Source organism: Coturnix japonica, chromosome 3, assembly GCF_054131305.1.
Source record: "Coturnix japonica strain WE chromosome 3, WE-NBRP24, whole genome shotgun sequence".
NCBI classification, from domain to species: Eukaryota; Metazoa; Chordata; class Aves; order Galliformes; family Phasianidae; genus Coturnix; species Coturnix japonica.
This window is the reverse complement of record NC_140665.1, coordinates 38,454,748-38,475,840: the sequence shown is the minus strand read 5'-3', so window position 1 is coordinate 38,475,840 and position 21,093 is coordinate 38,454,748. Positions and strand designations below refer to the sequence as shown.

The following is a 21,093-nucleotide window of genomic DNA, read 5'->3' as shown; positions in this document are numbered from 1 at the left end:
CTTTCCTAGAACTGAACGGGAGCTTTTTTTGCAACTGGAGCTCCTTGGTCTGCATGCTGCAGCATTACTAGTTTTTGGTAACAAGGCATCTGCATTGCTGATTCCTCAAGCATGAGTACTGGCTATCTGAATAGGAGCACAGTGATAGTGCATTCACCTGGAGGTGAGGAGGGTGTGAGCTTTGTGAATATTCATCATCATCATCTAGGAAATACGTATTCTTCAGAGGCTGAAAAAGCTACTGTAACAAATAATGGTAGTTGCTGTTAGGATAAAGTAATCAGGAAAAAAAAAAAAAGGAATTGGACATCACAGAGTCAAATTGATGCAAAGTGGAAGCAGAGCTATTAGTTTAGAAGATGTTAAATTATTTTGCCTTTCTCAGTCTTTCATTTAGTTTTGTTGAACTATGCCATGTGATAGCTCTGAAGATTAATGTTTTTCATTTATCTGCAGAATACATGTGATGTAGATACGTGCAGAGGCTCAGTAATGTAGTTATCTCATGTTCCAGAAGAATTATCTCCGAGTTAGAGGCACCTCCTTTCAGCCTTTGGTCCCAGCCTTTGGTCCATTAATAAAAAGTGCCAGTAGGCTTCATTCTGACAGTAATGCTTACAAAGTGCAGTGTTCACTAGAAACTGTTTAAACCTCCTCCCAGCTTATTTTGCATAATTGCCAAATGTCTGTCTAGTGGTAATGACTTTAAGTTACCACCAGCATGAGATGTGTTTATAGAGTTTTCCTAGAGCTGAATGATTCCCAACCTAATTGCAATTCACTGAGCCATTCAGTACCCGCAAAGAGAGAACACTGCTTAAAAGGTAGTTATTAAAAACTTTAAGATTTATTTTGGAGATGCGAGACAGATACAGCTTTTAGCTTCTGCGAGCACTTTTATTCACCTCTGACATGTTTGGGTTATTTTAAAATTTAAAGTAAATCAGTAGGCAGGTCACTTTGAAGGAAATACTGAAATGAAGTGAAATACCTGGAAACAAAAAAATTACAATTCATGCAGAAGTGATGTGTTTTTTAAATTAATAGGAAGATTCTGAAGTCTTTAGAGACTTGGATGGTAAATCTGTTGATTTGAAAACCCCAAGATCTGTGCACAGTTAATGGATACTCTCAGCTGAAGTAAGAGTGTTCACCATATAGTAAGATTAACAATTAATGATGTATCTGAATTGTTATCCTTCAATTATGCAAACAGGCAACCTGTAAGGCTCCTAAAAAGCAGAATAAGAGCTGTGCTTTTGTTAATATGCACGGGATATACACATGCTTTGAGGACAAAATATCAAGAAGAGCAGAGAAACATTCCTCTGGAGATTTCATTTCACATCTCATCTCTTCACAACTGCCCTGTCTCTTTCTTGATTATTGCTTTAAACTTGGTTCCAATGAATGCTGTTTTCTCAAGTGTCATCTACAATTCTGAGCAACTGCTTGATTTCTGCTTTCAGAGCAAGAGTATTGGCCTTAACTAGGTGAGGGAGTTTTGTTCATTTTGCTTTTCTTCACAGCTGATGCAAATGGAGTAAAAACCAACACTTCTGAATACGTGGTGGTTGTATTATTTGTGTACAGTGTATGAAGTCATTCTGAGGTGACAATGTACGCTTCAAGTACGGAAGCAGTTGAGCTACCTTTCTTCTCATCATCCTCTCTCCCCATATTTCTAATGGCAGCCATTATTATTATTATTTTAAGTAAAACCTGAACCCAATTCAGCTGTGTCTCCCGGTGGTGAAACAAGGTGTCAAGCTGTTATTGCCTTCTCAAGAGCATGGCAGCTACTTTTTCTCTTTTCTGTTAAGATATGTGGCAATAAGTTTTGTTTGAAAGTTGCGTATTCTGAGTTACGAGGTCTTAAACTCCAAACATTTACATTCTACTCATTCCAAGAATCACTGTTAATGCTGAAAATGTACAGAGTTCATTGGCTGGCCTATCTTCTGAATACAGCCTCAGTGCTTAGTGGTAAAGCATGTCCTCTCCTGTGTGGGTAGTTAATGTCACTACTGTTCTCTATTTTTATCACAGAATGTGTGGTAAACCTAGAAATTTTGATTCATCTTTGATACTTCTGTGAAGACATCACTTTTTATTAAGTTTCTTTACCCTGCTGTAGGATGTTATGTCATGTCTGTAAACCAAGAATATTTGAAGCTCCATTTAAATTGCCTTATATTTTTACATGAATGAATTATATATTATGCCTGTCTGCCTCAATCTAGGTTTGCACGAGTCAGAAACTCTGCAGTACTTTGAGGAAGAAAGTGAGTGATATTGAGTCTCAAATACCAGCTCTACTCGAGGCCAAAATGCTGGCTGTATCAGGTAAGTTTTAAGTTATAAGAAGGGCTGACATTAATGAGTGGCATATTAGACCTTTATATAGCCCAACTGTCTTGGGAAAAGGCATTGATCTGCACTTAACTAGGCCCCCTAGAGTCACAGCAAGCATGGTAGAACCAGGCTGTGTCGTGTCCTGTGTAAGGTACTGTGGGGGAGAGCACTCCACAGATGGGAGCTACTTGTTAAGAGGTTGTTGTGTGCTAGACAGTAAGTGTGCAAAGAACGTGATGTTTCTCCATAAGTAAAATGGTAAATAATAATATCTCTTGGACTTTATGATTCTTGGATTTTACAAGTTAAATACTTAGAGCTCTCTAGCTAAGGGTCATAATTTATGACAAAGGTGCAATAATTACAAATATGGCTTTAAATTATCTGTTAAAATGGAAAAAAAAAATAAAAAAGGCTGCAACCACTATTCTGATCATTAGACAACAAGTATTCATAGCATAAAAACAATTTGGTCATTGGAGCACATAAAAAAAAAACATTGTGCATGTTATTTATAACCAGTAAAGCATTAAAATATCATTAAGGAGTCTGACTTGTGACAATTATACGTGACAGTTATTTGGGACTACTACACTGTATGGAGAATGATGAAGCAGGTTGTTACTTGCTTTAAATGTGCATTCATGAAGAGAATTTAACAGAAAAATAATGAAATTCTGGCATACCATCAAATCTGAACCAATGCTGCAGTGATTTGGTAGAAGAAGCTGAGATGTTTAACTTCAGTTAGTTACAAATTATAGCATATTGTGTTTACTAAGGAAAGAAAGCAAAGTATAGCTATTTCTCTGTTTGGAGAGGTGACTTTAGTTTAGCAAACTGTTTGCAGCTAATATTTTCTTAGATATTTCTAGCTTACTCCTCTTCCCTCAGAGGAAACTGAAAAGAAGAAAATTCCTTGGGTACAAGAAAATTTTCCACTGCTACGCTAAGGAAAGAAGGAAGGGCAGGGGACTTTCAGTGTGTTAACATGACTTGTAGCAGTCTGGTCATTTACCTTCTCAAATGGATATGAGAATCTTGCACCTCTACACTAAATTATTTTCAATTGAAACTTTGTTCAGTATCACATGATTTGTTTGTGAGAAGTGGATAATGTCAGATTTCAGCTAAATCCAAAAGGAAACTAGAGACAAGATCTTGTGATGGTGCTGAGTGTGGCCACTTTCTTTGGTTTTCATAACTCCTTTCAGAATAGAAACCCTATTTTTATTCCATTGTTCACCTACAAAGTAAGCTGAGTAATCGCCCTTCTCTGCCCTTAAACTATTTGAATGTAGGTAATTTTCTTGCTTTTGGAAATGGGGTCAGAGCTTTTCCTCCACCATTTTATGACTTTCTTGAGAATACAATAGCCCAAAAACCAAATCTGCAGCTGCTTTGTGACTGCAAGAAGTGATCGACCGGAAAAGATGCACTTCAGTTTAAGACTTTGAGAGAGTAAATAAATGCTTGAGGACTATTCGAAAAGCATTTGTAACAATATTTTATACTTGTTAGCTCTTATGAGAAGTTGATTGTTTCAGAGATGAATTCAAGAGACAATTTAATGCTGATGCTCCTACAAAATGCTTTTTCACTACTGTGACTTTGATTGTCTTTGCATGCTTTTTAAGAAATATTGGTACTATTTCTTGCTGCTGCTAAGTGATATTTCTTTTCTTTCTTACTCTGAAAAACTCTTTATTCAGGGGAATTTTAATGACTAGACATTACAAACTTAAATTGTTGTTAAGGTAGAATTCTGTTATTATCTTACTGAGACTCTCAACAATTAGCGTGTTCTGAATTTGGTGCTATGAATTAAAACATAAAAAGTCCCTCTTAGTGTAAATAAATACTATTTTACAATATAAGTGATAGAACTAGGAGCCTGTTGGGATCTTCCACAACAGGAAAGCTCTTAGGACCATCATGTTAACATATGTTTTCATACAGTATAAATCTTTTTGATTAGATTATATATAAAAGTAAATCCAAAAAGTGTTAAGTCCAACTGTGTTCTGGTGCAGTAGATGATAGAAAGCAGCAGTGATGCTGGGCTTGCTGATGAAGAAACTGCCTGGACTCGTATGCAAGGAGCAGTTTGTCTGAACTGTATGGGACTGTAAAATAAGAGGCATATTTACAATCAAAAAGTTTCATATAATCCTCATCTTAAATAGTGCCTACGGACATTAGTAGAGGGCTTTAACTCAGTGTGTGTTAGTCAAGACTTAATAATTGTTTTCTCCAAATCTAATCTGGATATCTTCCATTCATAGGTTATACGGGGAGGTACAATTGTACAGACGTGCTGTACATTGTAACACAGTTCTTGGGTTCCTCTCAGAAAAAATGTGGGATTTCAATTATAGCTTGCTTTGTATGAGAATGGTGGCTTTAAGCCTGTAATTGAGCTGCTTTTTAGAAATGTAAAGCTGGAGAATGATGAAGCAGGTTGCTACATTCCTTAGATGTGCATACATGAAGAGAATGAAGAGAATTTAAATGAAAAAGATGAACTCTTGGCATACTATTGAATGTGAACTCTTACTGCAGATTTGGTAGAAGAAGCTGAGATGTGTAACTTCAGTTAGTCACAAATTATAGCATATTGTGATAGGCAAGCAGAGAAGTATTGCATTGCATGCCAAAAATGCAGAAATATGTCTTCTGGAGCTCGGGCGAAGATGTGAGACAATGCAATTTAATGTCCCTGTGTGAGAATACTTGAACAGTATCTTGTTACTATTACATTAGAAACAGAAGGTGACTGGGGCTCTAGGTCCAACTAGTAGTAGCACTGAAAGCATGGAGTTAACGATAACAGGTTGCTTGTTTCCAATGGCTAACTAATGGGAAGAAACCATCAAAGATGATTAAGCATAAGTTGTGATGAAGATAACTTCTTTTCCAAGGGGCGGGGAGGCAGGAAAAAGCCATACAGGGGAGCAAGTAATTTAGATCTGATTTTTGTAGCTAGAGGGAATTGATTCAAAATCAAGGGTGAAAGGTAATTTTGTAATAGGGATTGGTGTAATTTCTTTCACTTGTATTAAGAAATGGCTAATTATATTTGACATAATGGCTCCCATTTGTGTTAAAGGCAGAATACTGTGCAATTAGATAATGGAATGACAAAAAAATGTGTTCTAAGGACCTGAAAGATGAAAAGATTCTGAAGGAAGTTAAAAAACAAACAAACAAAAAACCAAAACAACAACAACAACAACAACAAAAAACCCAAAAACCAAAACAAGTGAAAAAACACCTTAGAGCACAAACTTCTAAAAATCAGAAAAGCCAGGATACGGAATGCAAGTAGTAAGAAAGAGGATCAAGAAGACAAGATTTGGTAAATTCAAAAGAGGAAGATGGAGGTAAAAATAGCTTGCTTGTTCATTTGTTTTTCTTAACAAGGCAAAAACAAAGAGCAATGAATGATATAGAGAAACCTGAAGTATTTAGGACTTGTGTATTCATGAGTTAGGCATTAATGAATGGTATCTCTTGAGTAAGGCATAGTTAAGAAATATGCCTCAACCTTAAAAAAATATTGGCCATGATTTAAGTAAGATATTGCATGTAAATATCCCCTGAACTGGTGGTAACAAATCATGAGAAAGTGAGAGAACCTTCACTTGGGAAATATGCAGCTGTGTAAATGATAGAATCATCAAGGTAGGAAAAGATCTCCAGTCCAACTGTTCACCTACCACTGATGTTGCCCACTAAACCATGTCCCTAAGTACTACATCTACCCTTTCCTTGAACACCTCCAGGTACAATGACTCCACCACTTCCCTGGGCATCCTGTTCCAAAATGCCTCACTGCTTTTCCTGTAAAGTATTTTTTTTCCTAATATTCAACCTGAATCTTCCCTGACACAACTTGGTGTTCCTACTCTTCCTGTGGCTGTTACTGAGAGAAAAGGCTGACCTGCACATTGCTAAAACTATCTTGCAGGTCATCGTAGAGAGCCATAGGGTCTCTCCTGAGCCTCCTCTACTTCAGACAAAGTGGACAGCCTTGAGATAGTACAAAATACAAAGGAATTTATTAATTGTGCAGTAACAATTTTACTGGACTTACTTTTCATTTAGTCTTGGAAATATTAGGCAGGGATAAATATTTCTGTTTTTTACTGTAGCAATTAGATCATTCAGTCAGATAATTTCTTCAAACAACAATACTAACAGTCTGAGAACAACTGTTTTTCTTTAAACAGATGTTGCATTGTTTACATTTAAAGCAGCATTTTCCCTCAGGAACCAGTTTTAAATGTTTCTGGAGCAGTGTCAAAGCAAAAAAGTAATAATGCAATTGCACACACCTGGGTTTGCGTATCCTCATAGTAAAGCTACGTGAACTTCACTGTTTTTTGTTGCTGATGTTTTGTTTAATTTGACAAACAATTGAGGAAAACCACCTCTGTTGTCAGTGCTTAAAAACCTGTGTGTGATTGTTATAACAATAGCTTCTTACAGGAGCTCTAACATGTTTATGATGTCTGTCATAAGTTATAGGAAGAATATGGCAATACACAATACTGTGTTCATTCTGCTAGCATGGTTGGATGTATTTAGTGACATTAAGAAAATTCAGAAAGTTGATGTATAAGCAGCTGTGAATATAACTGTAGAAATATTGTTGAAATTTGTTTTCTACTGTAGGCTGTTTTGCAAGAAATCAAATAATATGTGAGAAAGGGTGCATTTATCACTTTTTTTTTTTCCTTGGTGAGAAAATAATTTGGAAATAAGAGGGGAGTTGTAACTGAAAATAAATTTCTTGTCATCCTTTGGTCTGTTTCCTACACATGAATAAAGTAGATTATTTGATATATATTGCAATTTGTTCATATATATGTGGACACGTATACACATATACACATACAATAACTATGATTTTTTTCTCTCTCTTGAGGATATGTGACAACATGGGATCAGAGAGCTAGAAGGTGTCTAGTGGATAGTTAAGGAAAAGTGAATGAAAAATTGAATGTTTTATGTACTTATTTATGAGATGCACATCATTGACTTTCCTTATGTTTGCAAATACAAATTAGATCCACTTACAGAAATTAGAATGAGTGACTTCTTAAGTAGTTTGGAAAGTACATATACTCTGACCTATACCAATAGGAGATGTAGTGTCATTGTTGCGTAAGTATCTCAATCTCTATTTCATTAACTACCTGCAAATACCTCTGAAGAACTGAAATATTGTTGTTGGATGACTTCCAGCAATAGAACAGAAAGTGTAGAATTGTAGCTTCTAAATAATGCAAACTGCATACTAAACACAAAATTTAATGTTGGCACTGTGGCTTCTTTCATAGAATCACAAGGTTGGAAAGGACCTACAAGATCACCTAGTCCATCCATCCTCCCATTACTGTTGCTACCACAAGCTACTAAACCATCGCTCATAGCTCCTTGTCCAGACACCTCTTGAACACTGCCAGGGATGGCAACTCCACTACCTCCCATTGGCAGCCATTCCAGTGCCTGACCACCCTCTGAGAGAAATAGCTTTTCCTTATGTCTAATCTAAACCTCTTCTGGTACAATTTGTGGCCATTTGCTCAGGTACTGTTTGTCACTTGGGAGAAGAGGCCAAACCCGTCCCCATCACCACCTCCCTTCAGGAAGTCATAGAGTGCAATGAGGTCTCCCATAAGCCTCCTCTTCTCCAGGCTAAATAATCCCAGCTCCCTCAGTCACTTCTCATAAGACTTGTGCTCCAGACCCCTCACCAGTTTCTTTGCCTACTCAGATGCTTATTTAGGACAAGTTCTGAATGGCTTGAACAACTATTTGTTACAGAGAGGACATGCCCCTCAGCCTATCCTGACATTAACCAGCCTGACTGCCATTACCAAAGCACACAGATCCAAGGTTGAAAATGTGGATGTCTTGTTTTCATGACTATACTGCTTTTTGTCACTTCATGCAGGTTAGGCATAGTCACAAAGTTCTCAACAAGATGTTGATATATTCCCTGCCATGCTGCATGCCATTTTTAATGTTTTCTGCTCTAAGGCACTAGTGCTCCTGTTTGTATATATAAATTTTGAGAAGTGCTGTTTGGTAACAGATGGAAAACTTGACTAGTGTTATAGTCAAGAATACCAAGGCCCCTTTATACTTTCTCATAAAGGCTTAGATTTTTTTTGTGAATTGTTTTATAGAGTTTTGCAAAGACCTGGGTCTTCTCAGATCACAAAATTGATTCTGTGCATTTAGCATCTTACTTTTGGCAGTGGTCTGAACTGATGCCTCAGAGGCATATTGAGATTAGTTCTTCATGCCTGTATCACATCCTGCTCCAGCATACAGCATGGTGTAATGGCATGTTGTTCCCAGAATGATCAGTTTATGCCCCATCCAGGTGTCTAGCTACAAGTACAATCTCATGTACGTTCTGACAAGCCTATTAACCCAGTTAAAAAATAATGCTAGTGAGCTCCAAAGCTAAGTCACAGTCACACAGACCTAAGAAAGCTATGCTATTTGTCTTTTTATCTTACATCTAAATGAGACTGCCAAATGTTACTGACTTTCAGTGAACTAAAAAGGTAAGTTGTAGTAGCTGAAGCTCCAAAATGATATGTGACCAGACAGCAGAAAATCATTGCTTCTGTTCCAGCAGTCAGTCAGCCATGTAGAGATTTACTCTCTTTCTCTCCTGTTACCTAACCTGCACTCCCTGGAGGGAGGGAGAGTGGAATAATCTTTCTGGCAGTTCCTTTTCTGGATGGGCAGAACTGTGAAGGGATGATGCTCTCACCCATGGGAAGAACTTTCCCCATGGGAAAGGATGTGAGAAAAACTCCTGTGTGGTCTGTAGAATGGAGTAGTGTTGTCCCTTCTACAAATTGTCCAGAACAAGATTATAATCCTCTGAATTTCAGTGCATGTTCTTTTAGTACAAAAGTCTAGGTGATGTGAATGTTTCTCTCTGTTCTCTGGTTTTGCTTCTTGGTTAGGTTGGTAAAAGGAGCATGATAATTTAATGATAATGAAGATTGGTTCTAGGCTGTTTCGCTACCTTCAAGTGTGTCCTCCTCCTTTGACAGTGGTGTGGAGGAGAGGTAGAGGCAGGAGAAATGGGAGATGAGCTGATCCTATGCTCATCTCTCCCAGTGCAGGCACCAGGGCATTGGTGGAACCTTGTGGTCACCAGCCCCTATTGCTCTTTAAAGCATGTTACATCCATTGTTGCTAAGTTACTAGCTTCCAGCTCTCTGACTTCTCTTCTCAAGGCTTTTGTGACTTTCTCAATGGTGGTTTTCACTTATGTCTTTGAGTTGTTATTACTGACTCAATTTATTAATTTATTTGATTAATGATGAATTTCTGTGTTGCTGCTCTTTGGTGACTGATAAGGCCTGGTACAATAGACTTTCTAAGGCAGAGAATTCCTCTTCTAAATGTATATTTTGTGGTCTATTGCCTACATCTAAATGGATTATTTCATTTTACCTTTCAGGATCATATAAAACATTTCAGTAGCATTCTGCTTCCTAAATGTGTTAGCATATGTTATTACTTGAAAAAAAATAATTGCACAAACACACTGGCACTACTTCCAAAATCTTATATTCCTTTCACGTTTTTACTGTTTTCTCTTTTCTTTGTGTGAAGCTAAATGCTATTTATTTTCTTCAAGTTCTGTTCTGGTGTTGGAATTGGTTTGTATTCTCATGGGGTGGAGGATTTGCAGGCTTGAATTCCAGTGCCTTTGATAAATAGCATGGTGGTGAATGCCCTAAGCTAAAACATGAATTTTCACTTCGTTGTGTCATTAAAGGTGCCATTAGTCTACGAAAGAATAGCATGTAGGTAATGATAAGTACAGACCAGTTTTTTCCTACCTTCTGACCAATGTCTGGTACGTATGCTTCAGTGTTATGCAAAAATCGTTCCTTTGCTTGTATTGTAATGAATGTAGTTTTAGTAGGGTTGAGACATACCTCTCTGCTCCAAGTATAAATAATGGAAACTATGAGTGTACATACTTCCTGGCATAAATATGAGAAAGACTCAGAGCAAGAAAGACTGTGGATCATTAACTTTGTCCTATGTTTTGAAGACTTCAAAGGATATTTTTAGTCAATTTGTTGTTGGCAAATATTATCAGAATAATGCGATGTTAGTTTGAGGGCAATGATCTGCTTGATAAAGTGGTATCTAACAGTGAAATTATGTATAGAGAAAAGATATGTGTGCTGAGTGCCATTTAGTTGTTGTATGCAGCCATACTAGTAGAATTTTCAGAAGAGAGGGAAAGAATCTAAGTTAGTTCACAGAATCACAGAATGACCCGGGTTGGACAGGACCTCAAGGATCATGTAGTTCCAGCCCCTCCCTGCCTAGCAGGGCCACCAAACATATGCCTTTACTAGATCAGGTTGCCCAGGGCCCTGTCCAACCTGGTCTTGAACACCTCCAAGGACGGGGCATCCACAACCTCCCTGGGCAGCCTGTTCCAGGGCTTAACCACTCTCCTAGTGAAGAACTTCCCCCTAACATCCAACCTAAATCTTCCCTCTTTTAACTTATTATATGCGATTTAGTTTCACAGTGAATAGGAATGGCTACTTTGTTCCTGGCTATACATTTAAATTTTATTTTTCCATTTTTTGCTTAATTTGGCTAGTATTTTCTGCGTTCATATAAAGCCGGTGGAGCTTACCTGATCTTACCATCTGTAAGGAGAGGGAGATGAAGGACGTGTGAGAGGACTTTAAAGGGCAGGATTAAGGAGGAAATCTGTTTTTTGTTTCTGTCTTCAGAGATAACTTTGAGAAGCTAAACCTTACTGTTAAATGTGCATGCTCAGCTCTGTTTGACAGTGTACTGTTCAACCTGCTTAGAGCACTGTATTCTTCAAGTTAACTGAACAATGGAAATATGATGTTTCAGTGCTAAACTCATAAGAATGAGTTTGTCTAAGCAAAGGTGAATAACTTTGAATTTTACTATAAAATCAACTTCACATTTTTCCTGAAAAGAAAATCCATGCATTACATTGGAACAGGCTGCACAGGGAGGTGGTGATGCTACTGCTCCTGGAGTTGTTCAAGAAATGTGTGGATGGGGCACTGAGGGACACGGTTAGTGGGCATGGTGGGGTTTGTGGTTGGACTTGATGATCTTAGTGGTCTTTTCCAAACTTAAGGATTCTATGATTCTAAAAGTTATAACCAACTTTTTTTTATTTAATATTAGCCAACTAGTTCTCCCATTAGTATGGCTATATAAAGCACAGCTTTGAGGGCTTGATAAAGCAGGAGGTTTTTTTGTTCACTTAGGTGAAATATAATGATTTTATCAAAAGAGGAATTTTAACATTTTTATATGTGTAAGCAGAATAAAGTATTTTAACATGTCTGAAGAGTATTTCTACAGCATCTAAAGTGACTTTGTCTCTTAAAGATCCCAGGAGGGCACGTCTTTTAATGCTGGCAGCTAGGGAGTGTGCATTAATTTTTAAATCAACCTTTTTATGGCATTTAGAAAACAGTTATTTTGGTTGCTGTGATTGAGGTCAGAAGCTCACTGATGATAATTGTGTTACATGAGTTTGAATATGCTTTCCTGAGTTTTCGCTGTAGACTTTGACATCTCTGCTGTCAGGAGAACTGTATGAGGCAGTTTTGGCTTCTGGGCTGTATCTACCTGTTCCCATTTCCTTATAGCCTCAGTTTTGATGTAAACTATCCCTCTGGGAATTAAGATTCATTTATTATGTATAAAAGTTTCATATAAAATATCACACCTTTTTCCTTGCTGTCTTCTGAGGTGTAAGAGTAAGCTCCAGATTCTAATGAAGAATTTCTTGCCTTCATGTTTTATTAAGGCTCTTGTGCGCTGATGCTTGGGATGAGTTCAGGTGAAATAAAGGCATACTGTTTAATTATTTGTCTTGTTGCCTTAGAAACATCTGATTATCTGTCATTTTTTTTTCTGTCAATTTCTTGTGGCGGTCACGCTTATCTTCTACTGTGTTCTGTCCATTTGGAAATGTGGCACGTGAAGATAGCATGACTTGCCTTGTTGTTTCTTCATAAATGCACTGGCAAACCATAAGATCCTACAACTTGTAAACTGGCAAATAAATAATTCATAATTATTTAATTGTATAATTCTTTGTAAGATAGAACCACAAACTGTCTGAGGAGCAGAAATTAGGAGTGTTTTGAAGAAGAAATGATAATGACTTAAAGCAAGGAAGGGTTTGTTGAAACTACTGTAATTTCATGACTAAATAAACAGGAAGGAAAAAAAAAAGGCAGATTTTAGCAGTATTTAATCTTTAAACCTGAATGATTTGATGGTCTTATCCAAAATTTTGAAAAGTACAATCTTCTTGTGTTATGTCCATCTTCGTATGACCACTCAAGTTTTCAGCAGTGTCTTTCTTCAAGGAGGATAGTTGTTGTTAATTAAGGGAAGTGTTTCCATTCATTCTTCCACTCTGAAGGAATGGAGCCATTCTCAGCATTTAGCCATAATTTGTGGTCTTCTGATAAATACTTGCATCTTGTTCTTCCTACCCTCTCCTGAGAGAACTAGCCAGCAGGCAAATGTTAAGTGGCAAGTGTTATTGGTGTGTGTACTCAAAACCAGCTGGGAATTAAACTTCTGATTCTGGATCCCTGTCTGAAGGGCCTGAATGTTTTTCTTTTTCTTTTAATTTCCAGAGCAAATTGAGCAGGCAATGCTTGAGGTGTTCTGCCACCTCTGAGGCTTCATGCTTCAGGAACAATCAGAAGCAGAGCCATGACATTATGTACTCTCAGAACATCCTGAAATTCTTTACAGAAGGTGCTCGTTACCTAACAAATATGGCGTCACTTTCTGGTGCTTGTGAACAACTGCATTGCGCTTCTTTGCTTAAAGAGAAATATTTCAATGTCTAGCAGATTGATAGACCTGTTGTAGAAGTATTACAAGTTGAGGTTTCCTCCTAAATGTGAAAATGATTTGACGGGTGACAGCATAATAATCAGTAAATTTCAGTATGAATTTTCTGAAGTGTAGACTTCAGGAATAGGCATTCTCCAAAAATGTTAACTGTGTATGGCTTTTTAGGTATGCTGCAGGTATGACTTAATATGTTAATACTTGGAAAAAAGACTGCTTTGATTTTTATCCACTTTCTTTTCCCTCCCAATTTGGTCTTATAGCTGTTCAGAATTATAACTGCTTAATTCCCCTTGTTTGCAGTGTAACTCACTGATGTTGCAAGTGTCTCCTTTATTGTCTCTTTCCTCCCTTTCCCCGCTACCCACCAAAAAATATGCAGGAAGTAATTTTGGTACCGCTAAGGATCTGACAGAAGAAATAAAATCATTAATATCAGAGAAGGAGGAACTGGAAGGACTTCTCAGTGAGCTGCTGGTTTTGAATGCCCGAAACATCCGGAAACTAGAGAGAATTAAAGATGATTACAACAAACTGAAGCAAGAACTTGAACATGGAGAGACTGCCTTTGGTAAGTAGTTCACAGGCTGTTACAGCTTTTGCTCTGTCATGAACATCTGGAAGTCTATGGGCTTTGACAAAACCATCGTGCATTTACAAAACATACAGATTACAGATTTTTAGAAGAGAGCTTGGCCAGAACTTAGATAAGCAATATGCTAGATGAGCTTTCAGCTGTTTGCTCTGGAGAAGGGTGTACTCAGGGGAAGAGGGGATATCCTAGCAATGTACTGCTTTTTGAGATCTATCTTAGCCTGATTCACAATACATTTTTCCTAAATCCCCATCAGCATTATAGTGATGATGACAGTGTGTGTGAATTCACATAAAGAAAAAAAAAAAAATGCGGTCTTTTATGTGCTCACAGTTGGCAGTATTGGTTGTGACAACAGTGCAACCTATTTAGTAAATCTTTGATGATGTCTCTGAATGAATGAGGTGTGGTGGGTACATGGTTCTCACAAATGCAACTTGTCCTTACAAGGGCAGCATGCTGAGGGGAAGCACTGTTGTGATGGGCTGGGGAAATTCTCTGCAATTACTAAGGAAGCTGCTGACAAATTAACAAAATAGCAAAGCCACTATTAGTCTTGGCTTATCCTATTTTCTACTATACCACTTCCTGAAATTAGGCAGATAAAATGGACTTGTTGCTTGATTAAATGAAAAGGCTGAATAACAATTAATTGCAAATATAGTTACTATAGTTACCTCTAAATAGGTAAGTATAAATATGAGAGGTATTATGAAGCTTTGGAGACTTGAAATGTCTTTCCTTTTTCAGAATTTTATGAGCAGTAGGTTGGTTGAGAAGAGGAAGAGTCTCTGTTTTTGATGCACATGTAGACTCTTCATAGGGAAGTGGACAGGTGGAGGTATCTTAGAAATAATGTGTTTGTAAGCAACTGAATACATTTGGCACTGTAGTTTTAAAAAGTATAGAAAATTACACACACTCTCTTTAGATCTGAAATTGCTTTGTTAGAAACTAAATGTCTGGAAATAAACAATTTTTTGATCTTTTTTAATTCCTGGAAGTAGTGTGTAATTACGTAAGCCAGGTGATCCAAACCCACAAAAAGAAAACACATCAGATTGTGTTTCCTCATTGACTAAATTTGCAAATCAGTTGAAGAGGGGAGTATTCTGACTTTCCAATCTGTCCACTTTGTTTCTCCTTCATTTTTCGGACAATTAAATCACCTCTAATACAAACACACTTCTCACTTGTATTTTTATTCAGCAATATTTCAAACAAAACATCTGCAAGAGTATTGCTGAAGTAACAGAATTGTCAGCAGTGCAGAGGTTCTATTTTTTTTCCTTTTGCATTTGTGTAACTGTAATGAGCTTCCTTTTAGATATGACCTCTACTGTCCTAAAATTTGTGAAAATAAATTGCAAAGCACTTCGTGTTTACTGCTTGGATTGTTTTCTAATTTATTATAATTCTGTAGGCATAAAGAGAAAATATATTCCTACATAAAATAAACTCTACCAAGCACATAATGATCAGAGATACATAAATTGAAATCTAAGATATTCTCTTGTCTCTAACCTCCATGCATGTATTCTGAACTGTTTTCTTAAAAGTATGGAAACACTTTGAGGCTTGAAATTGCTAGCATGAAATTGGTACCACCATGTTCAACTGAATAACAGAATTCTGATAAACTCTAGAAAATTGTGAACAGATTGTGTTTTAAAAATGGCATCCACTTTTATGATCCACTTGCTATTTTGTGTGGTACTTTTATGTTTGGAAAATAAAGCATGAAAAATTGGAATAGGATTTTATTGCCATGGCATAATTAAAAGAAGAGATAGCAACAACCTGCTCACAGTATACCATAGCTGTTGCTCTGTCTCTTGTTTGGTTGAATGCCACATGATACTGCCTATGGTGGCTTCATCATAGATGAAGAAGCCCATACCCATATATGGGATAAATTAGGGTGAAAAGAGAGCTGCCAAATGCCAAGAAGTATATGTTGCTTTTATACATGATGAGTTGCATTCAGTTTTGCTGTGATCTGTGGCATTTTCTTTGTTATTTAAAAGAACTGGAGAAAATTGAGTTTATTTTTCTTCATTGTGAGAGGTGCAACTTGAGCGAGGGCTGGAGTACATCTCTTATGTAAAAAAGGTTGAGGGAGCTGGACTTGTTTATCTTGGAAAAGGCTCTGGGGAGACCATATTGTGGCCTTCCAGTACTTGGAAGGGGAACAGGGATGAATGTTTTACAGAGTTTAGTAATAATAGAACCAAGGGGGAAATAGACTGAAACTAAAAGAGGAGAGATTTAGGTTAGGCAGAAATTGTTTAATTGGGGTGAAAAAAAAGCAGGAGCAGGTAGTGCAGAGAATCTGTGGATGCCCCATCCCTGGAGGCATTCAAGGCCAAGTTGGCAACCTGATCTGGTGGGTGGCAGCCTTGTCCTCTGTCTTTTTTACTAGTTCTCTGCTCAGTTTGCAGTCCCTTTGAGGCAAAATTAACCTTGCTAATTTAAATAGCAAAAATGAGCAAGACTAGCATGACTGATTGATTCTTGATACACAGTTGAGATGTATCTGTGATCCCTTCAGCTCCTTATGAGATAGCTGCCTGTCTATCAGCTAAAAGTAGGTTACTGAAAGTAACACATGGAAAGTAGTTGTATTCTCAGGATAGAGGCATGGTTGAAGCTAGAAAGGACTCTGGAGGCCATCTGGTCTAATCTCACTGCTCTAACAGTGCCACCAAGTTAACAAAGACCACCTCTTATTCTCTTCGTGTTCAGCTATTTGAAGGCTTTGGTCTAGTTGAGATCTGTTAGTGGTTTTAAACATCTTTTGCTGTAGAAAGTAGATGCTTTGTTTTTCTCTTGAAAAATTAAGGCGGCAAGATTTGTCCCATCAGTTGTGCTTTTCTCTTGTTTCCAGCCAATAATATTTAATCCTCCCTTTTGTTTCATGATGTCTTAAACCTTCTGCACAGGTATTCCTACACATAACTATTCCTGTGTCATTTGGCACTTAAACTGCTATCTTTCATGCCTGTCAGCTTCTTAAAACTTTTTTGTAATGTCTTCTACTGAAGATAGTACCACCTTGTCTGGGATGCATTAGGCAACGGCAACAAAGGAAATGCTGAAACGTGTATGCATGTTTGTCTTTCTCTTGTGTGTAAATTGGTCATCTGTTTTTTTTACTTCATTATTAATTGTTGATTTCTCACAATGCAGATATAAGGAAGCAGACACCAAGGAAAGAGACTTAATCACACAATAATCAGAGCTGGAATTTTAAATAGGACACATAATTAGCATACTAATGAATTTTCTCACTTTTTGCCAGCTTTTGTATAAAAGATATTGCAGATGTAGTGCAATGGCTTTCTGTGCTGGGGTCTGTCAGTGCTCCTTATAAAAGGAGATTTGACAAAAATCCTCTCATAATTTTAGAGATGCTCAAAAATGTCTTTCCCATTGGACAATAGAAGCATTAACAGGTAACATGTTGATTTGTATTTTAGGATGAATAGTACAGATTTTCACTTTCCTGTAGTAACTTCCTTCTGAGAGCATCAGAAAGCTCCTATAACTGGGATCAACTGTTGTTGCTGTTTTACAGTTATGAAAGCCAGACAAATGGGAGTGATGGCATTTTACCTGAAGTGGTGGTACAACCAAGTTTTATGGTCTAATACTAGATATGCAAGCTGGTGGTCTCACCTGTTTTGGGGGTTTGGAGCTTTGTGATCCTTGAGGTCTCTGCCAAGCTGTTCTATTATTAGTTGAATTAATCACTTTAAATAAATGGATCTGAAATGATGATTTGTGTGAGCTTAGTATTTTTCTAGACCATAGAATCTTCTATAATTTAAGACACAATTATTGTGACAAAAGCACTGGAGATATTGAGCTTTGCTGTTGACCAAATCTGCCTTTTAAAGTCCAAAGATTCTGTTATGGCAAGGGAGATAATTGCTTTACTGCTCCAAACGACCATAACCATGCTCCAAAAAAGGGAAACATAATTACTTACCTGCCCAGCAAACTGCTGGATTGTACTTAAATATCCTGGTTTATGCTGGTTGGCATTTGTAACTTGGGACTGGAAATGAAACCTACTGTCTTTGTCTCAGTTTCCTTGTTACCAATACTGAAGGGCAGATTTTCCTGCCTTATCTGCTGAATTCCTTTTTTGTCTGCATTTACCCAGCTTTTCAGGGAAGGAGTTTCCTGGTAAATAATGTATGTATTATGCAAAACTATATTTCACAATCTAATTGCTAGGTTATGCTTGCCAAGTCATCTTAAATAGAATTTCTATACTGAGTTAATTTCTAGAGGAAATATACAATAAAGGCATCGTGCACATCGTAATTGCTTTTTAATAACTCCCACTTTATTTTTAACCATTGTTTGGAAGGTGATATTTTTGTTTTTACTGCTGAACTCTTACTGAGAGTTTAATTGTCTAAGAAATTTCTGGTGTAAGTCTTTAAAGCTCTTATCAACCTGCTTGTAGGCTGTCTAACGCTATATGGAAATGAACAGATATATTCACTAAATAATAAATTGGCAGTAGTGGAAGCGTTTCTTAGGAAGCTTCTTTCACACTCAGTTTTTCTAACTCTTGCTCAGTGCACACTTACACAGAGTATCTCTTAGTTTTCCATCTTGTAACATAATAGAAACCATTTATCTCAATTTTTTTTGTATGTGTTTTTAAGAAATGCATGTTTGAACTTGTCTTCCAGATAATACATTTAGTATATCTACTTGGAATGTACTGCAATGAATAACAGAAATAGTCATACTCCTTTCATAGCCGTTGTTGAAGAAGCTGAATATTTGGCCATTATGCAGAATGCAATTCAGTGAGTCTGAAACTTAATATCATGCAGACAGTAAGAAACATCTAGTGATTCTGCTTAAAGTAATACCAACTTTACGTACTGGAATATTGAGGAAAAACAGGTTCTATGTTTCAAATACAAAAGCAAAACAGTGATTTACCAAACTATTAATAGCTGTTTAATGCGTAGTATTTTCATTATTTTTTAAATGCAGTTTTTGTTCTGGCAGTTTCAGTACTGCAAGTGTCAGAAAAAGGTGCAATGAGTCAATGAGTTTGCCAGTAGGAATTATTTTTTTCCAGTTAAATATCTACTTTCAAAAATAATTGTGCCCAAATACTTGTCCCCAATAGGGACCAGTGTGTCCCTCTTTTTGCTTCTAAATGATTTTAACACATTTTAAAATGTCTAATCAGTATGGAAAATGTTGTTAGACTGCTGCTGAACTAAAAGTTGTCTATGTTGTATTTAACTCATTCCATGTTTTGTGTACTGATTTCTGAGGTGGTGTTTTTACTAGTTTTCTTCAGTGTTGTTTTTGCTGCACCAAACACACTTTTCATATTGCTTCCACAGTTTGTCCTGTGTCTGAATGATTATCTGATTCTAAACCAAAAAGATGTATATCTTTGTTTTTGTTTTAATAAATCATTAAAGAGAAACCACACAGTGTGTAACAGATAGGCTTCCATGGTAAAGAAGCTGTTGTATCTCCACTTCTAATTTGTGCAGTGTTGCTGTCTTCCATGTGTCAGAGCTGAATGAAATGCTTGTTGTCTTTCACATGAGTGGTGGAATGGAATGGCCAATGGCTGTGGCTATCTCTATAAAAGCAATGATCTTGCTAGAGTTAGGCAGCCTTCACTTGAAATGTCACAGAAAGTGTAAAAACCCCAGTGTGGTGCAGGAAATGGTATTGGCAGTGCAGCTGATAGCACCCTTTTTTCTGACCTGATGTTCAGCTGATGCTTTGAAATAGCAGGCAGCACGTAAAGCCAGGTTCATATAACTAAAGCAAAATAATGAACAAACAAAACCTAAAAACAAGCACCAGAGAGAAAAAAAAAAGAGTAAGAAAAAAGAACATAACAAGCTCAACTTTTCTGAGCTCTTGTTATGTTGTCTTGGTCAAATGCAGTATGAGTAATTGCATTCTGCTCACTGGTGGCATTTTTGCTGTTTCACTTGAAAAACTCGTATTTCTATATTTGCTTAGGCTTCTGTTGTTGTGTATATTATCAGCATTTAATTGATCATGAGCATGTTTCTCGTTTTCTTGTATCATTTGTCAGATTAAGCATAGCTACATTTGCCCTTCGGACTTTAAATTCTGTAATAGTAGAGGCCATGTTACAAATTGTTATGGAACTTTTAAGGATCAAATCTGGACATACAGTTTTCATTCCATTTCGGGCTATTACAAGATTTATATAAAATGAGTGAAAATGTGAGTTGATTGGGTGTTTTGTTTTTTTATTGAATAAGATCTCTGAAAAATAATAATTAAATATTTTCAGGTTTTTATTGTGCTATGGAATTACCTTTTTGATAAGGTTAAGTTTAGAGTTTAGCAGCAGCAGCAGAACTACGTTCTGCCAAGGCATCTCCTATAACCAAAATGTAAAACACATTTTTATTTCATACAATAATTTTTGTCAGGGTTGGAAAGTTTGATACTAGTCTGTTTTAGCATATTTCTTTACTGTATATCTTGAGTCACTTGTAACTGTTAGTCATAACTGTGATTATAAAGGTCAGGTTGTCTGATAGTGTTCATATTAATATGTAAAGTACTTCATTATTTTCACTTAGAGGATGGGGGTTTAGTTTATATAAATGCAGTGAAGGTATCAAATTGAATCTGACTGTTCTATATACTTAAATGTAGAAAACAAAAATTGTGTTAATGCGACTTGAACTGTCACAGTAGCTTGATTCAAAGCCCACTGGTATCTGCAGGAGCCTTTTGATCAGGCCATTTCTATATAGAAGCTGAAAGGTTAGTGTCTCTTCTATTCCTTTCTTCTGAGATATGCTGGTGTAAACTTAACTGAAATTTTATATACCCATGCAGTGTTTTCTTTGTAGACAGCAGTACAACCTGATTACATAACATCAAAGAAACTCCAGAAGTGGCCCAGTGTTGGTTCTGTGATTGTGGAGAACTGAATTTAAGAAATAAACTTGTCTGAAGTTTTAAGCTGCCTGCATGGCAAATTAACTAGGAAAAGTCATAAAGATGACAAGGTTTTCCAAGTTGCAGAAATTTAGAGTGGCTCTTTTGGAATCATGGAAGAGTAATTTGTTGGTGTAAAGTGCTACTGAACAGCCCTCTGCTATAATAGGAGCTAGGAATCACACCTGAGTGAGTAACTTTCAACTTTTTATCATTCAACA

The 21,093-nt window shown here is 36.8% G+C and overlaps 1 protein-coding gene across 3 annotated transcripts in view; it reads left to right on the top strand.

Moving 5' to 3' along the window:
- The window catches only part of DISC1 (DISC1 scaffold protein), a 179,976-nt gene that overhangs the window by 72,669 nt on the left and 86,214 nt on the right, over positions 1–21,093 (top strand). For all 3 annotated transcript variants that reach the window (XR_001554046.2, XR_014943918.1, XM_085541314.1), the window contains exons 8-9: positions 2,244–2,346; positions 13,676–13,864. Coding sequence is in view for 1 of the 3 variants with exons in the window: in XM_085541314.1 (XP_085397440.1) it covers positions 2,244–2,346; positions 13,676–13,864 (292 nt within the window). In the remaining 2 variants the exon portion in view is untranslated. The remainder of the gene's footprint in view (positions 1–2,243; positions 2,347–13,675; positions 13,865–21,093) is intronic.